Genomic DNA, 25,668 nt, shown 5'->3' on the forward strand with positions numbered 1-25,668 from the left:
TCAAAGTATTTCAAAGTCTCATGTACTGGAGCATAAATAATTTCACCATCCAGATGCAGGTGAATTCTCACCCTGGCCACCAGCTCTGTTTTTACAGCCAGAGAGATGTCACCAGGAGAGAGCCACAGCTAACCACAACACATTCTTGATTCCCTGAACAGCATCAGCCGCCAGCTGTTGGAGTAACTCACCACTAGCAAGTACTGAGGTCTGGACTGCAGCTCACGACATCCTGAGCACTTCAAAGAACTGTTTTCACCCACCCCACAAGCAGAATCACCATTACTACAGATTAAAAGATGCTGCTTTTAAAACCCAGGCACACATGCCACAACACACAGAACAAAAAAATCAATGTCCTTTTATTTCTTTTTAATATTGTAATGTGTATGACATTAAAGACAGCATTATAATAGAATATTCCATGTAGTCAGTCTTTTTAAGGTAGGTCTAGATGAAAATATCCCATCTCTGAATGCTGCTGTAATTAGAAGCATCTGCATTTAGCTGTAGTTTTCCACAGCTAGATAGAACAGGTGTGTTCTTTATTTATTACACCACAGTGACCTCAAAAGAAGTACAATGTTAGGAAATCCATAAATCCATCATGATTAACAAGGTACCTGTTTCCTAGTCCTATCCTTGCAAATTATTGAAAGCAACCGGTAAAGTTCCTTTTTTTTTCTGGTTTTTCAGAAAGATCAGATATATTTTAAATGGGGAAAAAAATAGCCTGACCACTGATTTGTAACACAAGGAACATGCCTTACATGAATTACACTTGTTCTTTTGAGTTCTAAAACTTATTAAAAGAATGACTGGATGAATTCTATTTTTTTTTCTGCTTTGATATATTTTGTAGTGGTCTAAGACCTGATTCACTACTGCTGCAGGGCTGTAGGCACTGCACTCACAATTAATAAAGCATTTCCAGATACAAAAATGTAGCATAAATAAAATAAACAGATAAACACAATGCAAAAGAGCCAGCCTTATTCCATAGTTGGAAAAACAAGGCACAGAGACAAACAGGCCTTCCTTAAGGTTTCACAGGAACCCACAACAAGATGGGAATTCCCTCCACAACCCCAGTTCAGTGTCAGCCAAATGCTACTCTTCCCCAGCCAGCAAGGTTCCATTTCTGCCTGTGGCATGGAGCACATGCAGAAGCTGCAGGAACAGCTTCATCCATCACCTCCACAGCCCTGGGTCCCCACTCCCCTCTCCCCCTTTGTCACCTCCAGCAAGTGCACTATTTTAATCACTGCTGAAGCAATGCTGCCGACCAGAGAAGTGCAACGATCCATTCTTCTGGGTGGTAAGAAAAACCTTTTAAACCTGCTTTACCACTACAGCCCGATTTGTAAGCAGCAGAGAGAAAATTTAGAAGTTGGAATCCCATGAAACAGCTCTGTAAAAACAATGGGGTTCATTAGGAAACGAAACTCTGCAGGACAACATCATTCAGCCAAAACGAGAGAAGCTGAGAATTAACATCAACATTTTCCTATTTTCCAAGATACTTATTATAATTAGTAACAATAGGAAAGGCATGACTGCAAGTTAAGCACTGTGCAGGCTGCATGAAGAAAGTGTTGTGAGGCTGAATCAAGGCAAGACAAAACAGTGGCTGGAAATTAAGTGCCTTGTGAAACTTCCTCTCTTTAAACTAATCAGTTCATTGTGTTAAGGGCTTCATGATAACACCATCCACTTAGTGCCCTGGGAAGTGAGCTCCTCTAATCCTCCTCCTTTTTCACTAGCTAGCACTTTCTCCAGTCCTGTGGCATCAGACTGGGACGTCACAAATAAACCACTGAGATCTAATTATGGAGACAGAGCGTGCCAGGAAAGAAGATGAGCGACATGGGAAAAGACTCCCAGCAGAATCCCAAAGAGGCACCGGAGGGGAAGCAGGGCTGGCAGGGAGTGGGGAGAGTGGGTACCACAAAGCTGCAGGAAAAGCACAGTGCATGCACTTTCACTGGATCCTCAGCCTGGAGAAGGCTTCAAAAAATATGTTTGAAACTCACTACACCATCACAGACCCTGATGCTTTGCCCTTAGACTTCAGAGTGATGAGGAGTGCTGCAGTACAGGAAATATCGTGGGTAAATAGAATAGACTGAGGTCAGACAGCCCAGTTAGCTCTGCCCACTTATCTCTTCAAAGAGAGATTCTTAAAATTGCTCAACAGCCACAAAATAAACAGGATTTTCAAAGACTCCTCTTGGTGACCACAGCAAAGCAACTGGGTTTGCCACAGGCAGGAGGAGGAGCTGCTGGGGGCTTCCCTCCTTTCAAAATTATATACTCCGGATAGAAGAGCCTGGATGAAAACTGAATATTGACTTTTTTTTTTTTTTAAATCCAATCAACACAATATTTGGGTGGCAGTTGATCCTACAAAGACCTGACATCTACAATGTCAAAGGCACTTTCTGCTTCACAGAAACAAGAGCATTTTGCTTTCTCTTACCATTCACTACACATCATGCATATACCTAATAAACAGACATGAATGCATACATTTTCACGCTTTTACTGCTGGTTGAACTAAAATCAGGCTTGTGGCACAGGCTGTCCATCCTAGTCTGATCAGGTGTCACTGATACTTTGCATTTCTCATGTGAGAACATTGTGGATAATTGTCACAAAAATACTGCACAGCTGCAGAATTTTTTTCAGTGTCAGCTTCCCCATCTGTACAGCTCAGGGACAGGACAAAGATACTAAGCTCTGTGAGAAAACTGCTTGAGAAAGCCTAAAGGACATCTCAGGCTATGGTAAAATAGTCGTAACTTCATTTTGCAGACAAGGGGAACACAAGCTATGGAAGATGAAAAAGCCACTAATGGAGGGGCACAAACTGGAAGCCAAGAGACCCCTGTTTTATTTACTCACTTCACACAAATATAAGTGATGAAATAATATGAAAGGCATAAAAGGATGAAATCCAAAGTGAAAATCAGCCTTTACACCATCCTTAGGATTTTGGACTTATCCTGAGAGGGCTCTTCTGGGGCCTCAGACATTTTCACTTGTGCCATGAGGAAGTAGATACTGTCACCATATATTTATAGACTATTTCCCTGCTTTTAAAATACCAGGGTGTAGGCTTGGCAGTGCTTTCTGAATTCCCAGGGATAGCCCATACCAGAAGCCTGTATAAAGGAAGTTAACCCACAGAAAATTCACAACCTTCCCACAGCTTTCACCTGGGCTGAACCCACTGCTGCTCCCACTTCAAGCAGGAAACTCACAAGCTGTGAGCTCCTCTGAAGGGTTTTTGGGTGAAACCCTCCTATCTGCAGCCAGTCAGGATAGGTGGTAATAAGGTCCCCCACACTGGCACGTGGACAGCTGGTTTGGTGACCATCACTACACAATTAATTCCAATTAATAGTTACACTATTCCCCCTTTATAGTTGTGCATGACCACATATGCTGAAGGACCAAGAGGTTTATGTTAGCATTTTACTTACAGTTAAAATTAGTTTTATGGTGGAAGAAACTCTTGTAGGCCAAGGAGCAGCTGAACAGCTGCCTGCAGCTCTCTGAAGGGCAGGTCCAAAGACAGCAGAACACATTTTTTCTCAGTGTTGCCAGGAGATACAAGGAGGGACAAGAGCCACATACTACAGCTTGTGGGGTCCAAGCTGGGTACTACAACCCCTTTTTTACTATGATGGTGATGCAGCACGTGAACAGCTGCTCAGAAAGGCATCTCTGTCCTTGGAGAGCTTTAAAACTCGATTCAATAAAGCCACTGCTGACCCAGGGTAGCAATAACCCTGCTTCACCTGGAAGGTCAGGCTAGATATCTCCAACCAACACTCCCACTTAATGCTTCCAGGACTAAAATGCTGCAGGTATCCTACAATGAGAATGGCCAGAACTGCAGGAAGGAATCCTTCCTAAAGGCTAAGGACCTACACACTTTTTCCCTCCTCATCTTTGTGACTCTTGTGTGAAATCCTTGTGTGTATCAGTGAGAGGGAGCCCATGGTGGCTGGCAGGCTGACAGCAGGACCAGACTCATTGATGCAGTTATTCAGGTCCTCACAGGTTTCTGTATGGATTGTAATTAGAACTTTTGCTCAAGTGTCTTGGAACCAAAGGGAACATTTGTCACAGCACATTTTTTTTTTATTTTTAAAGCTAAAAAATATATAGAGCACAACAGCCTCAAGCAGTTCTGTAATCCTAAACATCAGCCATGAGCCACATTAAAAAGTGATGCAACATAAGGAAAGCAATTGGTTCGATGCATCAGGGGTGCACAAGCTGAGTTTACAACACTAACACAATCCGCACTCAAAAAAAATTATCTGTCTTAGTCCAGTGTCTTGTCAGAGAAGGAAATTCAGTTCCTAATTAATTCATTCAATGGTTTTAGAGGTAAAAATGGCCTTTATGCTTAAAAACATGAGGATACAAATAGCAGACATGGACTTGAAACCCAGCTTTTGCATTCAGCTCTGCTACAAACTTCCTATATAACATTTTGTAAATCACTAAGAACAGATTTTGTGAAACAACCCACTAATGAAAAAGCATCAACTTCAAGTACCCAAATCAATACTAAATTTCTCAGTGGAGCTGTTGCTGAAGTTTGCTGGAATGAGGGGTGCTCAGGCTCTGAATAATCACCCTGGCTGGCTGTGCATGCACATACCTGATCATGTTACTTAGCAAGTCACTTTGGGCCAAAGCAGAATCCATTTGATATTTCACTTCTGTCTGCTAACCTGTCAGTAAAGCTATTCCTGTGGTAAGAAATAACCTGGAACATTTCTCCCTCTTAATGGCTGCCTAGAAACTATGGCATTATCTCATTGTGAAAAGCAAGGAAACAAATGGGGCACCTGGAACCACAATGAAGTGTGACTTTAATTTTCAGGACACTTAAAATAATGAATGTGTGGAGCTGCACTGGCTGTAGCCAGAACTGCTGCATTTGTGTGGCCACTGATTAGATGAACCAGTTTGTTACAGACAGCTAAGCTGTCTGATTGAGATAAATGCCTCTGCTAAGCACAGCCTGACTGCCTCAATTTATTATTCTGGTGTTGCTATTACCCAGCTAAGAGTACAAATTGCTTTACCTGAGCATTTCTATACTTCGTATTTTATAAATTACTTTTATTATCTATTCTTTTATTTTCAACCTGAGCTTAGAATTCTTTGGAACTGTAGAGACTGTTTCATTCTATTAATAGAATTTATACTTACTGGGTCTTTTGGATTTTGTATTACAATTTACCCTTTTTAATTTATAAAACCATTTTTTTTCTTTTAGGAAGAAAGATGGAACATAAGGCAGGAAATATCTGAATTATGACCACTGGCTACCAATCATGAAGCAGCACTTTTGTTTACAATTCATGGAGAGGGTTCTGGAATTTAACTGTGCCTATTTGACAAAAATCTTTTATTAACTGCTCATAAGAAAGATAATTTCTTGCTACACACAGGCCAGGCAGAAGATTTCTGCCTTATGAGAGAGAAAAGGATTTCTTATATTCGTGAGACATGAAAGAATTCCAATAATTGCAGCAAACCTTACTTAGGACATTAGATCCAGTGTATCACATTTTGATCTCAGAAGTAATCCCAGACACAATTTTCCAAGGAGAAGAATCTTGGATCACTTTTTAGGTAACCACAAGAGACTGAAATCACCAACATTTTTCTTTGCACAAATTGCTTGTTTTGTTGTGCCCTCAAAAAGTTTCTCAGGTATTGGGACCACAAATAAATCCAAATTAGCATTACTAAAGCTGAGTAACATATTGCTGAATGATAACAAGTAGAAGTCATAGTTTTTGACAAGCTGCATGGGACCACAGTGGCATTTGGTCCATATTTCTCCAGGGTGATGTTGCTGCAGCTCCTTCCCAAGGGGCTCTTGTCACAGATCACATTTGGGCAGTAACTGAAAGCTTAGCTCCAAGTGGCATTACCAAGGATTTTTTGCTGCATTACATTATATCCCCTAAGGTGCAGGAGAACATTACTTGCAAGTTTGATGAGTAGCGTGCATTAGAAAAATGAAGCCATTAAATTCTCATAAGCTTTTCAATTTTTAATGTTATAAAACTCTAGAAATGCTTTTTGTACCCGGGGCATGCACCAGTTACCACAACAGCAAAGCCTGACTCTTGCTATTCAAGTCTCTTCCTAATGTCTCAGGCTCTCTCCTTCCCTTTATTTAGAACCATCCTCATTGTGGCTCCTTATGGCTGAGGCTGATTTTGCTAAAAAAGACACAAGTGGCCCTCACTGAGAAGGATCTGCACTGAGAAAAATACCTGCTTGCTATTTTCTGTAAGATGCATCTTGTTCTGTACTTTGGGCATTCTCATTTTGCCTTAATATTTTTCACTACAGTTCCAATTTCAGCTCGTATTTCTTTTCTTTGTAACTGGATATTGGCATCTAAGATGTCTTTTAGACCAATCTATTGACCTTTTCTATGAATTTATTATAATCAAACCCATTAGTTTCAGACCCTGTCCGTGCTGAGTTACATCTGTGGGTTTCTATCACTCCCTAATGATTGGAGCTTACAGCCTTTCAGACCATCATTTTCTTTTTGGGCTGGCAAATGCCACCTAGCACAGCCTTTCCACCAGGCACAATGAAGATTCTATTTTTTTTGCCTATTTCTGTTGCTTTCAGTCAATTTCTAAGAACCTGAGAAATGTGTTTCAAAGCTTTGTAAGAGACAGGCACAGACTGACTCTTACACAGAATGCCATGAAAACCTCTTGTTTTACTTGTTCAGCTAAAGAAAAAACTCCAAAGTGTGGCACACACTTTTGTGTGCCACAAAAGTGGACAAACAGAAATGTACAGAACTGGATTAGCAGACATCTCTGCCTTCATGTGAACCTGGCTGAGGAACTCAAATGTGTGAGCAAAGATCAATTAGTACCCACTTTCCACTCTGTCATCTTCACCTCTCAGTTAGTTATCACTTCCTAATTAAGCATAGCTATAAGATGCAGAATTCTCCCCAACATCAAGCAATAAACAATTTAATCCTCATGATAAAAAAGATCTTAATATCACAAAAGTGGAATCAGAGACTCAACCCTCAAAAGCTACAAATAATCTGGATGGCTGATGTATTAACACACTTCTGCTCATCTGCCTGACTAACAAGTACTAAACACTAACACTAACTGTTTCAGAAAAATAACCAGCTTCCCAGTGCTGCCTACACCTTCTCAGGCAGTTTATAGCAGAAGCCTGACACACTGTCCCTACACAAATAAATTTTAGTTGCATGTATTTATGTACAGAACAGACTTATGAGAGAATAAGAGTAGCTTCACAAATTTCACTCTGGTTAAGCCTCCCAAGCCACCTTTTAAAAATCAAATATACTTCATGTCATGTTTTTATTAGCAAGGAATTTCTTGTGCTGTCACATTATTCTCCTGCCAAGTTTGTTTATTTTTCTCTGAAGGTTTCTCCAGAGTGAAGCAGTATTGATCAATGTAATGTCACTGACCCCAGAACACAATGTGTTAAATAATTCTCATTGTGCACATTCCATGACAGAACTGATATGAAAACAATAATAAATGTTCAGCATAGGAGCTGGTTAAATAAAGCCTCTGGAATTTTAGGCTCACATGCTTTAATCCTGTACCCTAGACTGCCTCTCTTTTTGTTTATATGAGCTTACCATGCAAATTATTTTATTTGCTATTTGTAATTGAAAAATAAATCTACTTCAGAGCTCTAGAACTCTATTTCAAAACTCAAGAGCTCATATTAAAAAGAAAAGAACCCTCAGTATCTCAGACTAGACCAACTGACTGATGTTTGAAAGCCCAGAGAGTATTTTGGGCAAGCTAATGAAAATGCACCAGCCTTCCCTTGCCTTTGCCCTGCCCCCTAAGTGCATTTGTTATGCCACGTTTCACTTTCTTATCTCGCAGCTTCTGCATTCACATAATCCTGTCACACTCCAAACTCTCCCTTAAGACTTTATTCCTATTAGCATGTTCAAGGAATTCCAGCCTGCAGATTCTGCTCTGCACTTCCTGTGCCCAAAGAATGAGAAGCAGAACAACTGGGACACAGAAACAAGAAACGTTGATGCTATTTATGATGTCTTATATTTTACTAGTGGGGAGAATGGCAAATATGACTATAAACCCTGAAAGTCATTCCTAAGGATGCAGGGAATCAGTGTGCAATGCACACTAATCCCAGCAGACATGGTTTGGGAAAGGAAACTTAAAGCTAAGTGAGTCCTACAGAGTTAACACTCTGCTCTTGCCACAGAGCTCTCTCCAGTTCTGACCAGACCTCAACGAGTGTCCCAGAGCCATCTCTGGACACATGGGAATTAAACATGAGGCACAGGAAAAAGCATCTGTGAACTGCCATTCAGGAATAAAGCAATTTTGATTCAGCAAAATAATTTGTGAAGACATGCAATTCTCTACAGCCTGCCAGACTGAGTCCCTCAGAAGGCCCCGGAGAGAACAAATAAATACCTGCTTCAAAGAACAAACAAATACCTGCTTCAAAGAGGTAGTAACTCAGCTATAAAAACAGTTAAGGATACAAAAAGCACAAAAGATGGATACAGATAGGGCAGGCAGAGTAAAAGCAAGAAGCAATGAGGAGTAGTTTTCTCATGTAAGTGGGTTAATCACAGACAAGTTTTTGTAGGTATGAAAAAACCCAGCATCTTAAAAAGAGAAGTTTCAGAAGAGGAAAATAAGTAAGCAATACAGATGTTCATGCAGCTTATGTCTGAGATGACACAGATGGAGTCAAATGTGGGCTGATTCCCTGTCAAATGCAAGGCTACAAAACTCTTTTGGGGAAATATTCTGAAGAGATACAAACCAGGCCAGACTGCAGCTGCTGAAGCCAAGGAAATGATGTTGCAATAACCAAGATGCAAAATCACTGACAGCTTGGATGAAAGCTCAGCAGTGTGCAAAGACAGGAAAAGCTGTCATGCAGACAGAGTTAGCAGGATTGTGATAGGCTGGATGGACAGAGAGAGGAAGAGCTGTGAGCTGAAGGGAACAAGCAGATTACTCATTCAGTGAGGAAGCAGCACAGCAGCCGGAAGGGGACAATGTAGGAGCCCTTGGGCAGATGAGGAGATCCAGGTTAGCAATGTTTTGTTTAAGGCAAAGCAGAGATGAGGGGACATCAGAGGTGCATTGAGATCATAGGTTGGTCACAAGCTGAAGGGTGTTGAGCACAGAAGCAGATTTCCAACACTTTACTGTATTAATTCCATTAGCTTTGCCTAGAAAACTACTTAACCATTCCAGAAAGGCTGGGCTTTACACTGTGAGCCAGTGACTGAAGCTGTTTCAGTACTCCACTTCTCTTGGAGCTACCTCATTTGACATGGATTGCTCAGCAGATTTCCACAGCTCATTAATATTTTCTTCAAGTTAACTCTCAGCTCAGCCTGATGGTTGTACTTCAGCGTGTCTCCTGTTAAAAGGTTTCTACCACTGCCTTTTCACACTTTTCTCTACACGGTGCCCCTCATTTTCAAGATGCTAACAAGAACTGCAACTTCCGATCCATTCATGAGGAACATTTGGATGCAGCAATAGGAATCTGGAAGACTGAATGGCAATTCAGAATTCTGTTTTCTGCATCTGTTTCTTCATCCCTGCTGCTTTGAAAAAATTCAGCCATGTGTCAAGTAAACATGAATTATTTCCCTAAACTCGAGTTTTCCTGCAGTGGATCACACACCCCGAGTTAAAAGCCTTGTCAGCCCTTGCTGTTTGTCAAGCTTGCCCATAGAAGTACACAACCACAGACACAACCACAGACACAGACACTAATTAACAACATTCCATTGTGCCACGAATGAGAAATGCCAAGAGATCTACCTGCACCCTGCCCTGCTCCTTACACAGCTCCCACTTCACGAGCACACATGCACACAGACAGCAGGCAGACAACAACATACAGAGATAATGAATGGGTCTCTAGTGTTTCAGATTTACCTACAACCGTGTCCTTCCATCAGAACTTTAAGAGTGTTTTGCTTCTGGCACTAGCATTAGCAATCCCACAATACAGACTGTTAAGAAAAACGTTGCTCAACATTAGAGATAGTTAGAAACAGAGTTAGAAAAATCTGGGTGCTTCCCAGAAGCACTCTGCAAATTACTCATGAACTCGAAGATATTTTAGAAACTGTGCATTGCATAGCTGCTGCCAATGGGTTATGCAAGTCTCTGACCAAAAATTAAAAAAAAAAAAAACCAAACTAAAAATGAATATCCTGATGAAAAGAAGAATGTGTACATCTCATGTATTAGAGACACAAACTGAATTTGAAATAAAGGACATGCATATGAAAAGTGCAAATATCTGAGGGGCGGTTGGGGGGAAAGAATTAAATGCAGATAAAACTCTCACTAGCGAAAATAACATTTGCATTTAATTTTATATCCAGACTACCCAGTTCACACTCCTATCATTCCTACTGTGGGAAAATGGGAACTGGAAAAAAAGTCCCACCAAGGAGCCAAGAAGACTCTTTTCTTTCCCTCCTTTTTCCTTTTTTTTTTTAACTTTAAAAGTCTGTGATGACCTAAAAGAAAGTAACAAAACAAAACTGTGTCCAATATTTTAAACTCAACTTTCCCTAGGGTCTCAAAACTGCATCTGTTCCACGTGCACTGAATTCAGCAGGAATACATTGTCCAAGATGACTGAAATATCAGAGTCTGCAGTGAGGGATACCAATATATAAAAGTAAATAGTAAGAAAAAGGCATTTAAGAGGTGAATACATACAACCTACAGCTACTGCTTGGTAGAGTTAATTTCTCCTTCAACATTTCTAGACTGTATTTATACTAAATTGCCCCAAATACATGTTATCATTTAGCTTATAAACTAGGGCTTTAAAGGGGCACTTCTATATTCAGCCTGCAATATTACCTTGTAGGCAGCTTGTCTCATAAACTGCTTTGCAGGCTGCTTCCAAATAGCAGGCACTGTAATGACCCATCTTACTTCAGTGTTTTCAAAGTCTGAGCCTCCTTGGTCACTGAGCTCCTAAAAAAGAAAAAAAAAAGGAAAATAGAGGTGAATGTAAAATGATGGGTGTCTACAGGAAAACATTCTTTTCTGCTGGCTCTGATAACAGTAACCCTCTTTTCAATTTTTTTCCTGTTAAATCCATGCTACAAATCAGAATTACTTCCAACCTGCCAAGAATGCTTTACTGTGCCAAAAGGTGGGATTAAGGTTGGAGATTTCTCAAGAAGGCCTATAGAAAAGTTTACTGCTCAAAATAAAATAGAAAAGTTGACTTTTGCAAAAGCAGCAATTTATAGAATATTACAGCACGTTTATGTACATCCTTAGCTATGGTTTGGGATTTGCTGTTAGCATGAAGAATTCACACTTGCATCTTGATTAATACACAGAAAAGTATTTGGGGTATCACTGATGAACATTTATATTTTACAATCTGTATTTTTCAATTACTTCTTTATACACCACTTACCTTTAAATCAAACTTTTATAATGCAGTTAAGTAGGGGAAGTTACAGTTAACCCCTCTAAAAAAATGACTGATTGGTCCTTCAAAATTCTGCTTTAAGCAAACATTCAAGACTAGTTTAGTACTTTTACTGTCCTTTTTTTTCTCCCCTTGAAAAAGAGGGAAGTCTGTACTGCATTTGCAAATTAGGTGATATACTGACATGTTTTGGGCAAGGTTCCAAGTAAAATGTCATTACCATATGTCCTATCTAAATCTCCATCCAAACAGGGAAAGGTTCAGAAAGGTAGACAACAGGCCTTTAGAATGTTAAAAAAAAGGTTTCTGCATGTGCTGAGCCAAGGTGTTGTGTTTGTTTAGCTATGCTGCAGTTCAAAAATCCATGCTGGAAAAGTAGCACCTTTATACTGCACAGGGCACCACAGACAGACACAGTACAGTGCAAAGTTACAGCTCACTTACATGGCATGTCTAATTAGTTCCAGGATTCACTCACAAATGCCAGGGATTTAGTTATTAACATCAGGAAAAGGATGCAGCCCTGAGCAGGCAGCACAGCAAATTTATGGGATTTTATCCAACATTCATATTAGCTAAGAATATCCCTAGTTTACACACAGGTCCAAGCCTGTGACTCCACAACCAACCCAAAAAAAGTAGAGTTAAAAATGCCCTTGACAACATGAGGCATTTGGGCTGTACTGGCAGGATTGTTTCTCTGCAGCCATAAGGAATAGACTGGGATCTCAAAGAAAATAAATTAAATCCATTCAAAAAAGTAGGTTAGTTTTTAACCACAAGGCTATTTTAAACAACACTTGCTTGGATGCATAGTCTGAGTTGACCCAGGAATTGCTCTGCTCACATTGGCATTACAGTGGCACATTGGAAGCCAATGTTTACTTAAATCACAATTGACTATTTACACAAGATTTAACATCTCAAAACCTGTTTACTGGGGACATGTATTCCATTGGAGAATAAGAAAAACAATCTTGTGATCCAAGAAGACTGCAAGAAATGAGCACCACAACATTTCAAATCAGAAATGGAAAATAATAAGCTTTTAAATTTTGTTGTCAAATGTACCTTTTTTTTCCCCCATTAAAAATACAGTAGAAAATACCTATGCCAGTAAAAAGCTATTCAGAACTCTGCATCACAGGGATGCTCTTAGTGAATCAAGCTTGACCTGTGCAAGAGGAAGTGACTTCAGGCTGTTGTGAGCTCTCCAGAGTCCACAGCCTGCCCAGAGTTTCTACACCTGCCTTGCTTTGTTTACATCAAATGCAACTTAGGTCAAAGCTTGGAAAGGCTAAAAATATTAAGTTCATATTTATCCTAGTTATAAATACAGAAAATATTGATAAAGAAGCATTACCCCACCTTTAATGCCTGTTCCTTAAAGAACTGCAGAGCATAAGCAAATATCTCAAGTGCTTTGACTTTTTTGCCATTTGCAGCTGTCAGGTCTGTCTCCATGGTAAGATTCTACATGAAAGAAAATAACTGGAAGTTATTAAAAGAAAAAGGCAAACATCAAATTAATTCCCACTGCTTGTGGACAGTGAACTCTTCATTATTCACCTGATTAGGAAAAAGTTACAAAACTATTCTGAAGAGGATTTAACTCATCACTTGAATTTCCTGGAGCATGACACTTTGCTGCTTATTTTAGACTTTGTTTTTAAACATTTACCATGCCTAGAGATAACTGCAGGCAGAGAAAGAAATATGGACTAAGTATTAAGCAATTGCAATAGATACACCTGTAAATAACTGCAATAAAGTTGCACATGGAAGATACTTAACCCAAGTTAAAAGTACAGATTTTTGGTTTCCCACCAACAGATGAAACCAGAAAACACCTCAAAACAGAAAGTACTGGCTGATTCCCAAAGCTTTAGAATGGATTAAAAACAAAACCACAATCGGTAGGAATAATATCAAATTAACAGCCCTACTGGCACTTGCAGTTCTGGCAACGAATTCTGGGTGGATTTGCTTGGCTGCTCTAGAGCTCAGTCTGGCTCATAGATCCCATTTCTGCTGACCAGATTTACTGAACAAAACAACCTCATGCAGTCTCCCCAGACAGGACATGAAGATCTAAGCAAAGCAGATACTGAACTTTTAAGATATACAAGGAAGGCTGGCAAGATACAGCTGCCAAATGCAGTGAGAAACAAAAGGAATCATAATGCTAACTGAAGAGCTGAATTTACTCAGTTTACTCTGCAAACATAGAGATGCTTCACTTCCAGTTGACAAAAACTTAGTAGCGTTCAGAGGAAAACAACTTGAGCAGCAAACACAGTTTGGGTGTTACTTACACCAGTGGTATGCAGCTTCATCTTAAACTTTTCAAAATACAACCAGTGCTTTGATTCAGTGGGATCCAAGTCATGGTAGAAGTCTCTTGCTGCATAGCCAAAGCTATGGAACTTTCTTTCTGGTGTTAGGAGGATGGTGGTTGGGGTCTTCTGGTTGGAAACACCTGGATCTCCACCTTCCCATCGTCTGGCCAAAAAGTGAAACAGCTCCAGTAAGTGATGCTCAAGGTTAGAGCAGCAGGAAAAACAAGTGTATCATGAGAAAAAGCCACGTGGCGGCAAATTGCACAGATTGCTTTTCCCTTCAAAGACAGTAACTTCAAACCTTATAATACCAAAATCAAGTGGTTTTATTCCCATGTAAGAAAAAAGGAGTGCAATTTTCATTTCAGGTAATTCAACATATTTTTGTGGTTATGTATAATTCTTAAGGATATATCACACTCAGATAAGAACAGAGGTTCCCAGAAGTAAGCCATACACAATAAAGGAAACAGTTTTGAACTTAAAATTTTTACCTAAGCCAACACATGTAATAAATACCGTAGAGGAAAAAAAAAAATCAGTAATTATCCAAGAACACTACTAATAAAAACCCAATCATGGCCTTTCCAATTGCGATTCAGACTTCATGAGTCTGAATAGGGATATTTTTCCCATTTTGAATTAGGGACCAGCTTAAGTCATCTAAAATCACCAGGGGGAGGCTGATTAAATCCCCATTTCTGTCCCAGAATATTCCCTGAAACAAGACAAGCCAGTTCAACCAACATCTGATCATGTGCTTCATTTCCTAGACACCTGAAACTCTGAAGGCATCCATGCCTGCAGATGCTGAGCTCTCTGCACTGCACTTTCTACTCATGTGAAGTTGATGGATTTTGTGTTTCAAATACCCAAAATGCTGTACAAGTTTTAAACTATCAAAAATGATGCAGCCTTCCCCGACCTGCAAGGATGTTAAAGCACCAAAGTATTTCTGTCACAAATGGTGAATAAAACTATCCTAGCTCATCAAGATTGTGAAGGTATTTTTAGGGGATACCCATGAAACCATTAAGGCAAAAGTAAACCCAAAGCTGCTTTCACAGAACGGATAAGGAAATAAATAAGGAAATAAATAAGAGCATTGAATATGGGAACACCCAGCAACAGGAACTGAAGTGGGGCATGGCAGGACAAAAAGGTCAGAGAGTAGAAAGTTGTAGAAACAGCTGGGAGCATTCCTTCTCCATCACAAAAAAGGCAGAATGGAAGAAACTCACATTACTGTTCCTCCCCCCACCATATACAAGTACTTTCTGTATGAGAAACAAACATTTACCAGAAAACATTTTCTTAAAAAGGCATCAGTGGAAAATCTGTTTATGCTCTCAGACATAATCATAACACAGCTCAAACAGGAGCCAAGTTAAGATCACACAGGCAACTGCATTCATTATTAAACTACACGTCAATTGCTTTTTCTAAAGATAGCAAAACGTACTTTCAGAACATACTCCTGCCAAAGCCCTCATTCTGAAGCACAAGAAGTCTGCCTTGCTCTGTGGTAGCTGTTTATGTGACATAGGAAAAGTATGTGGAAAAAATAATTTCCCTTTCACTCTCAGAAACAGTTGAATCCATTGAACATTAACTGACCTCCAGACCAAGGCAGAACACTGACATGGCAAACTGCAGTCTGGTACTCAGCACAGTGACAAGGAATGGGATCTTAAGGGCTGAGACCCCTTCAGATCATTCAACTGGATCAAACAGAGCAAAAGCTCTCTTTTTAGCTCAAGCAGCAGAGAATAACACATCTGAACTTCCTTCAGTGCAGAGGACAATTCCACTGCCCTGAAAGCATGATGAGGAGTGGAATGATTTCCACATTCATCCACTTGAAAAAACCTCCCTAAATCTGCCCAGTTCCGCTGCTCCGCCCTGAGCCACGATCAGCTGGCAAGGGCTCTGCTCCAGGTCATTTCTTCTAACCTGCTGCTAGAAATGCACTTGGTCAACTCCACAATCTTTGAGTAGGTGTTACAGCAAACATATGGTTCCAATGTGAAGAAGCTGGGATCTCAGAGCTCATGAACAGAAAACACTGCTATTCCAGCAGATTGTTAAATCCCACACACCCGCTGCAAGCAGAGAGGAGACAGACTGATATCGTTTTTGCTTGGAATCATTAATGATTCATTCTGAGTCACTGGAGGGAAATGCCATAAATAGGCTGTGGCTAATAACAATGCTTCTTTGTTTTTCATTATGGCCAGGCACATTTTCTCCTTCCGGAATAAGCACGCTTAAGGTGCAGTTTAAATGAAGACAAATTTACGTTCAACGCCGTGGGATGAAATTTTCAAAGCCACCTGGAGAATTGGATGTTTGCTTCCTGATGAGCTTCTGATGGAAACTGGACACAGTAATTGCTCAGCATGTTTTAAAGCCCTCAGCTTGTATTACTGTTCAGTCACAGAAAGGACAGCAAGGAAAGACAAGGGGAAGCATGACTCTACCATGTGCAATCAGAGATTTATTAATACTCCTGTGTGATGCTTTTCTAGAGAGAAGCAGATGCAAAAGGATGGGAATGGTAACTCCTGGCTGCAACACTCTTGCCAGGTGGCCTCACTCCAGTTACAGGAGGATTTTAGTCAGTAGGACTAGGACTGCAATGCTTTCATTTGCAGTTTCCTTCCATGGTACCAAAACAGGCAAAATAATGGTAAAAATCAGGGAAAAGAAAAAGAAAAAGGAAATGCCTATCAAAAGCATAAACCTATACAAGCCAGAACTGCTGTAAACACATGTGGGGGATATTTTTGCCGTGCAGAATCACAGGTAAAAAAACTATTCAAAGCGAACAAGGATAGATTTCTTTCAAATGCAGACGTATGAGTTCCTAGGATGATATAAAGTGAAGTATCTGAACAGAAATATAAACAACATAGGCCTGTTTATAGCCACAGAGCACCTAACTGTATACTAGAAGTGAAAACAGAGACAAGACAGTCAGTGAGGAAAGAAGCACAAGGTTATACAAAGGTTAGAGAAATGCCTTTACTTGCACTTCCATCTGGCTAAGACAGACCAAAGAGGGCCTTGTGCAGAGTGATGGGAATTTGATCCAGAGCTGCAGCACCACAGTCAAGGAAATGAAACACTGGGGTCATCAAAATGCAGCTGAATGCCACCAGCAGCGTGTATGCTGAAAAAAGGCAGGTGTGTGCCTCCCAATAACTGCAGTCAAACAGGGAAGAGAGAGAAGGGGAAAAACCTGAAGCTGCACTGAAGAGACCACATTCTCCCTCCTTCCAAAGACAGACTGCCATTTGTTTCATAGCCACATGCATTTCTTCATTAATTTCCATTTGTGAAATACTGCCATTCAGCTGTCTAGCCACTAGCCAAAACATCTGTACATTCATGTGAGTGCATACAACTCAAGAGAAGTTTTTCAGAACTGTGTAATATCTCATGTATTCCCTTTAAATGAGATGTTATTGTTATTAACTCGTTCTACAGCAGCAAATTCTCCATGTGGCTCTGGCACTGCCCTGCTCACTGAAGTGCTGAGCTCATGGCCAGGCAGCTCAGATGCCTCTTCTCCAGTCTCAAGCTGAGCTGCAAACAGCAGTCCCTGTAACACATTCCCTCTGCAAAAAGAACCTGAACCACAGCTACCTGTAACAGAAGCTGGGGGCAACTATCAAGAGTTGTCAGAACTACCTAAAACTGATAAAACAGTAACCAATGTTTTGCAGTCAAAGTGAAGTCATTCACTGAACATTTACAAGCCCACACCCAACTCCAAACATGCTGAGTGAGGCCGCTCATACATTTAAAGATAAATATATGCTTAAAGAACTTTGTTCAGTCAATGCTTATAAAATCTTTTTTTTTTTTTTAGCATTGGGCATCACAGCGAATCAACACACAGTCAAAAATGTGACTTTGTTTGCCTCCTAATTACACAACAAGAATCATGGCTCTGCTGGCACTACACTCAAACCTGGAGCTGAAGCCCTGTGTGTTCACCATTTTCCAAAGCAGGACTTCTAAATAAACCCATCTTATCCTTTTAGAGAAAAGCAGCTTTGTTAAAAGGCAGTCAGAAATCTAAGTCTCTGGAAAGAATAAGGAGGGAAGGTGGAAAAAATGTTAGGAAGTAGAGAGGACCATGCATCACTGGTATGCTTTATTTTAATGTAAACATTCTCGAGTGCCGGCAGGAAGCTACATTTACTCTGCTGAAATATTTGTAAGTTATCCTACATGTAAGCCTCATTATATACAGCCCTTAATACTTTCTGAACTACTGCAGACTTACCTTAATAAATATAAATTCTTTTGAATGGTTGAATTCATGATTGAATTTCACGATTTCATGAGTATTACTATATCAGTATATATAAAAATATTACATGTATTATTTTGTAAGTCGGTTTCAATTACATCTTGCCAAAATTCTTTCCAGATAGAAATATCTATTTTAAAAAAAAAAGTAATTCTTGGTTGTAAAATATTTGCCATTGTTTGAAATACCTGTTGGAAATATGAATACACCCCTCACAAAAAAAAAAAGTTCCTCCCCTTTGGTTGGAAACACATGAAGTAATTTATTTAATTTCTTTCCACTTCAGTATCTCATATCACAGCTACAGAGCTCTGAACTCAGAGTCATGCTGCCATTACTGCATAAGGAGGAAAATGTCATGTTTTGAACCACAAGTAGCAAAATGGCAATTGAGATTTGGAATCAGCATCTGGATTTCAATACCCTAGTGACTGACAGCAGGAAGCCTGGCAAGGAGAAGGGATTTTCCCAGGGAAGGAGAACCGAATCCATACTGTGGATCCAGCAGCAAAACCAGGTCCTAAGGTAATACTTGAGTCCAAGGCACCTCAAGGACTTCCCCAGAAACAGCAGTGATTCCACACAGTAAAATCTCCAGCGTTTAGAGGAACACAGAGTTGTTCTAAACACAATTTAGGCTTGCTCAGATACAGCTGAGAGATGTTCTCCCTCATTCCATCCAGCTTCTTTAAGAACTTTAATTAATTACTTGCAGACAAAGAGAACAGGAATTGACAAACATGGGCTCCAGCTTGCCCACCCTGAGAGCTGTCTGAGGCAGCAACACAGGGTGTGTCCTTTGACTTCAGCCTTGTGCACCTTCCTGGGCTGCTCAGAGAACAAGAGATGGCTGAAATGCAGAAAAGACCTGGAAAGCATTACTTGTCCATCCTGCAAACTGTAGATATCTTTGCAACTGGATGGCAGAATACTATTTCTAAATTTACCTTCCTTTAGACAGTAATTTAAATCCCTCAGCTGCATTAGTGTGCAGCCATACACAAACCAGCTATGCAGGCTGACTGCACAATCAATAGTGTCTGCTGAGATTTAGGGAGCTGCATTCAGCTACCACCTTTGCTTAGAAAAAATGCAGTATATCACTCTGGACTGCAGCAAATTAGGCTTTTTGACCTTTTGTTCTCAGCATTACAGCACAGTACTCACTTCTGCAACAGCAGCATTGTTTAGAAGAACATCTATGGCTGAGATTTTCATACATACTTTTAATGTCTAAAATTATCTATATGTTGCTGTCATTACAATAAAGTCATTTAAAATACACTATAATAATAATTAAATATGTTTTAAGTTATTTATAAGTTTTTAAAAAACACTATAAAATATTAAAGCAATGGTTTGTAAGGCAAACCTTTCAGCTGCCATAACAGTTTTTGTATTTGTGATTGCATAGACTTATATTGTGCTGATTTAATCAAGAAATAAAAAATAAAAAACTCCCTACATCACAGCACCAAAAGTCTGTCCTTTACATACATACAACACAGACAGATTCCACATCAAACCTTCATTTTCACATTCATGCCTTTTGATTGCTTATTTCCCAATATCAATGGATCATTATCATAGATTTGTTTCAGCTTTAATACCACAAAGCTTGCATCAGCCAAACGAACTCCCAGTGCAAGTAACCAGGTGATGTACACCCAACAGTGAGATTCCAGGGGATGGGCAGCTCCCTGATGCCATGACCTTAGAAAATCAGTGTCTGAGATAAGGGCATCCTGACTTATTAACTCTGCTCCCTGAACAATTCTGAATACTCAGATTCCTCTTACTCTGTCATCTTGTAAACTCAGCAAAATAAGAAAGGGGATGTGCTCCCATGGACTACTAAAGCAAATCAGAATACAATAAGATGCAACAAAAAGTCATAACCACGAGAAATCTGCACACTCTGGTAATGCCAGCCAAATCCAGATACTTCAGGCTCCTGTAGAAAATATCTATGGCCACTGCAGGCAACCCATGTTCTCAGAGTCACAAACCAAATGCTGCATTGCAGCCCTTACCTCATTACATGAATACATTCTGGCTCCTTGGTGAAGCTGTAGGCGTAGCCACTGGATGTGGTGCCAAAATCAATAGCCACAACAACAAGAAATAACTGTTCTACAGCATCCTCTGCATCAGAGTCCTTCTGTTAAACAGCAGAAGCAAAACAGACACAGTCACTAATCAGATTCATTGGAACCTGTCACAAGTTTTGCTCTGCAAGAACTGCACATCTCTTCAGTGAAAATGAGGACCTCCCTAAATTTGCCCTTGTGACTGAAGTTGATAGCAGAAAGCTGCAAATTCCAATGGAGTTGGAAATTCAATACATGACTCAACACATATGCTAGAGCCTCTTCTACATCGTTTTCTATTCAAAGCTTTCTACATACTCATTTCTGGAATACTTCTTAGCCTGTATTATTAAAACTTATGGGTTTGGGGCTGGTTTGGTTGGTTTTTTTCTTAAAGTGATCAATTGAAGAATTTGTCCATCAGTGTGATATATTTGGGACTTATTTGGTGGTTTTTAGGAGTTAACTATATCATAAGTATAAATATGAAATGCTATTACCATTCAAAAATAACAGAGACAAACCCACCCAAAACACAGAAATAAGGTTTACATCCCATGTTACAAAGAAGAATTTATATAACACCAATTTAGCCAGCACTACATACTACACTCCTCCTGCTTGTGCTGGAGTGTGGGAAGCTGTTCAGCTGCTCATGATGAATTTGAATCCTTCTCCCTGCCTTTTACCTGCAATCCTGCAATCCCTGAAAAGCACAGTCAAGGGCAATATGCTCCAGACCCTTCACCAGCCTTCTTGCCCTAAATCCACCAGGACTGCTCAGCCTGTACTCCCAGAAACACTTGGAAGCAACTGATGTTACCTTTCACAAACCAGCTGCCACATGGCCTCACTCTATGGGCAGTGTTCCACCACAGATCTCTGTTAATTCCACACCTCCCACTTCCTGCACATTCCTGTGCCATCCCTACATTTTCCAAGATCTCTCCCTACACCTGCTACTTGAAATGGAGAAACAAGAGCAACAAGTTTTGGTCTCCAATCATAAAATACTTGTTTGGATTCTCCTAATAAAAGTTTTTCAACTAGGACAATGTCTTCCTCAATGAGTTTAAGGAGCAAATCGAACTGAAATGTGATGTAATTCATCAGTATGACAGAAGTAAAAGAGGAATTTCGAGAGCATATAGAGAAAGAAGGGAATAAGAGCCAAAAACTATGGGAGAGAGCACTGGAAATCCTGAAGATGGGTTTTTGCACAATTCTGAACTTGAATCAGAAAGCTAAGGCAGTGTTCCACCATAGGCTGACAAGGATAAAAATGTGTTCTGAACACAACCCCTTGCAATAACATGAAGCACACTGTGCATGTACTGTGTTACAATCATACAGGTGATCTTAAAAACTGGTGGGAGTTAGTTTGAATAGGAGTTTATCAACAAAATCAGCACAATGTACAAGAGATTAAAACACACTACCTATGGGACATGCTCTTGGTTCTAAAAGCTTACAGAAGTGGCTATGTTCCTTCAGAAATAAAACTTCTATTCTGAGCTTCTACCTCTCTCTCTCTCTCTCTCTCTCTCTCGCAGCAGATTCTTTTCTCTGAGAATTTGGGTTTTACTGTTGAGTACCATCCAGATCTTTCCTTTTTTCTGAAAGGAAGAAGACTTTCCAGGGGCTGCCTGAACAAATCAGTGATAAAGACAGGGACAGACCTTGGGAACCTTGAGGATCAAGAAGCCCCTGTGTTTGATATAAACATAGGCAGGAGCAAGTCTATGAGTTTAGCAAATGAAAAACAGCAGAACAGGAGTCCAATGAAAGGAATCAGAGCTCTGCCAACAACTCCAGTGTGACCAAAATCTCACTTAATACCACGGATAGCATAAAGGGGATCAGTATGGAGGAAATGACAACTCTAAAGAAATTATGTCCTACTATACAGGCAGGAGAAGGCAATGTAAGCATGCAGTATATGTTAAGAGTGCATTTCTTACCACAATGTGTGATGGAGACAGCGGAGTTATTCCAGGGTCTCCCAAGCTTTTGGCTGGTGATGAGTAAGCAGATGTGGAAACTGCATCTAAAAGGAAACAAACACCCATCCGTGTCAGCAAGCAGAATGAGTAAATACAACAGTTACTTTGCATACTGCTAAACTGTTTTCCAGTTGCAAGGAATCTGCTAAAACACAAAGCCAATTTCACAGCTGCCATCTAAAGCATGTTTTGCCTTTAAAACATGCTAAGATACAACTGCTTTTTGGTTTTAAAATGTCTTTCTGACCTTCATGACTATTACCATTCTTTTATTACATTGTCATGTACAATCTTAAAAGTCTTCCTAAACATATTCAAAAATCATAGTTGGTCCAAGCAGCTTGAGCACCACACACTGCCTAGGATTTAAATGTATGAATGCAGAAACTAAACACAAGCTGTGAGATCCAAAAAGACAGACCCAAGAAAAAGAGGGTTTTTTACAAGAAAAAGAGGAGTTGAGAGCAACCGGAGAAAGCAGAAAAAGTAAGCTGCAGTTCGTCCATCCTGAGCCTTTATTGTGAAACTTTCCCAATACTGTCTCTGTTTTTATCCTTCACTACACTCTGCACTGGAACATCCTGCAGCTGTTAATACTACTGCAGGATAGAATCCAGCTGGGAAAAAGGAAAGCATTATTAAGAAGTCATCAAAGAAATATTTCTACCCAGCATACAGTACTAAAACTTCATTTAAAGGCACAGACCAAATGAGTGACAAATACTGTAATGCACTCATTTTATTTTTCATTCTTTCATTTACATCGCTGATGACAGAAAAGGAAATGGCTTAAAACAATTAAGCACTGATGGCTTAGATGGATTTATATATAATTAATAAATGCCATAGTTTATCAAAATAGAATGTAGAAAAGGTACCACACACCCTGTCCAGGCTCATACCCCTCTGCTCCAAAATTTAAGCCCTAAGTGCTTACTGAATTCTCTTCCACAGAATACAAGCTATAATTAGATGTAAAGCAGAATGATGTAAAAGGCCTCTGAACATTAATAACAATAATTAAATAATAAGTAATACATTTCAATGCATTTTTATCACTTACTTGGATGCATCACACATTTATTCATGGCATGTAATTCCCAGACACAAGTGACAATTCAGAGCATCACTCCAAGATGACACTGGAGCTTCTCTCCAAGACCTCAGAATTACAGAGGGAAGAACAGTAATCAAATATGTCTTGCTTCCCAGGGAAGATTCAAAAACCCTGCAGTGGGCAAGTATGAGATAATTCGCCTGCAGGAAAAAAAATCTTCCTCCAAATCTTAATATTGCTTTTGAAACTTCATTTATTTCTTGAAGTTAAAACATGCATGTTCAGCCTGATTTTCAGAAGCACAGTATTTGCGTTTTCTACACAAGCTCTCCAGGAATATATTAAGTTACTCCTCTTGCAGTGAAGTACAAAAAATCACAGGCCAAATGCGACAAGCACAGAATCTGCTCGGTTCATTAAGACATCTTTGGAACAGATGCTGTTATCAGCCTCCTTTGTGCCATTTTTACCTCTTAATTTTTGCACCAGCAACATGGTATTTATTTTAGAATTGAAAAACAGTTTCTCAACACAGGGAAAAAAATTAAATAACGATCAAAATATATTCCTTGCATCCTGCTGTAATTCCTGGCTGGACCTGAACCATACTTCCTGAGCAGACCAGGACACTGCAACACTGACTCAACATCTTTGGAAACCTGCACTTTACCCACACTTAGGATGCTGATTTGAAGCACAGAATGTAGACATCAAACCATGGGTTTTCAGTGTTGCACTCTGCCACTAATTCTTCTGGTTACCTGTTTCGGCACTCATGTTTCACAGATGGGCAGGGGCAGGTCCAGAGGAGGCCACAGAGATGATCAGAGGGCTGGAGCACCTCTGCTGTGGAGACAGGCTGGGAGAGAAGGCTCCAGGGAGACCTCAGAGCACCTTCCGGTACCTAAAGGGGGCCTACAAAAAAGTCAGAAAGGGACATTTTACAAGGGCAGCTAAGGACAGGACAAAGGGTAAGGGCTTTAAAATAAAAAAGGGTAGATTTCCATCAGGACATGATTTAGACATTTAGACATCAGGATGAAATTCTTTACTGTGACAGTGGAGATGCACTGGCACAGGTTGTCCAGAGAAGCTGTGGCTGTCCCACCCCTGCAAGTGCTCAAACCCAGGCTGGGCAGGGCTTGGAGCAACCTGGTCCAGTGGAAAGTGTCCCTGCCCATGGCAGGGGGTTGAAACAAGATGATCTTCAACATCCTTTCCAACCCCCCAAACCATTCTGTGTTTCTAAGATGCATTTTCCAACCTGTCTTCAGCTATCAGCCTTGATAAGTTATTTATATCTCTGTGTGCAACTCAGAAAATTCTGTGTGACAGGATACACATTTTTATATCTCAGAGAGCAGTGAATAAATATCCAGAGCAATACTGACATCCATCCAATGAAACCACTAACGTGAGTGGTGTCCTACCAAGAATTAATTCTAGTTAATTAATAAAAAAAAACCCTTCCAAACCCATGACCATCCTGCACCGCATTCATGGCTCCTCCTGCAAATACCCAGCTAAATAAAATAATTCTACAATGCATCCTGGATCTAATGCCAAAACTTCTCAACAATTAGTGAAATGACTGTTAAAAGCAAATGAAATTAGGATATTTGTAACATTATACTATCTATCCCATCTGAACTGCAAGGTGTTAAAATATATTTGTATATGTGGGAGCTTTCATATTTTGTTGAGTTAGTGTTTCCATGGTGAAAAAAATGTGCATGTGTAACAATTTTTACAGCTGTGTTCTGAAGAGCAGCAAATGCACAGATATTCCAGGATATTTAAAAATCCCTTATCTCTAAAGCACTGTGATTTGTTGATCTGTGAGAAACAAAAGCATCTGTTCCAAGCCAGAGAATGGGAAAAGGGTTCCAAGGAACCCAATTTGCAATCACAAAACTGAAAAATGATGCCTAGACTGTCCTGGATAGGATCATGGTATTTGGAACAGTTCTTAGAATCAGAATGACTTATTATGGCTTCTGCAACAAAAAAACCATAATCAAGTAATGTTCAAGTTCCATAGCTCAAGTTCCAGCTTTATCTCCATGTTTACTAAGGATCTTTATCTCTGTCAAACTACATGCTATGACAAAAACACAGCTAAACAGTATGCATTAAATAAACACTTAAATTCTTGCCAATTTACACACCAAATTAAATGGAGGAATCCGATTTAGAATCCAAATTAAATAATTTCTCAAACAAACCAGTATTTAAAATAATCTTTTTCTAAATATGAATGCAAACTTCGTGAATAAAAATTCTTATATTTATTTCTGATATGAATATTAACCTG

At 39.8% G+C, this 25,668-nt stretch overlaps 1 protein-coding gene across 4 annotated transcripts in view; it reads right to left on the reverse strand.

The window, feature by feature from the left end:
• Positions 1–25,668, reverse strand: part of HSPA12A (heat shock protein family A (Hsp70) member 12A) — an 82,285-nt gene that overhangs the window by 16,780 nt on the left and 39,837 nt on the right. For all 4 annotated transcript variants that reach the window (XM_038140656.1, XM_038140657.1, XM_038140653.1 and 1 more), the window contains 6 exons: positions 24,116–24,269; positions 22,256–22,341; positions 20,238–20,365; positions 13,860–14,046; positions 12,913–13,017; positions 10,959–11,075 (listed from right to left, as the gene is read on the reverse strand). In XM_038140656.1, coding sequence (XP_037996584.1) covers positions 10,959–11,075; positions 12,913–13,017; positions 13,860–14,046; positions 20,238–20,365; positions 22,256–22,341; positions 24,116–24,131 — 639 coding nt within the window. In that variant the 5' untranslated portion in view covers positions 24,132–24,269. The remainder of the gene's footprint in view (positions 1–10,958; positions 11,076–12,912; positions 13,018–13,859; positions 14,047–20,237; positions 20,366–22,255; positions 22,342–24,115; positions 24,270–25,668) is intronic.

The sequence above is a fragment of the Motacilla alba genome, chromosome 6 (genome assembly GCF_015832195.1).
Source record: "Motacilla alba alba isolate MOTALB_02 chromosome 6, Motacilla_alba_V1.0_pri, whole genome shotgun sequence".
Lineage (NCBI taxonomy): Eukaryota > Metazoa > Chordata > Aves > Passeriformes > Motacillidae > Motacilla > Motacilla alba.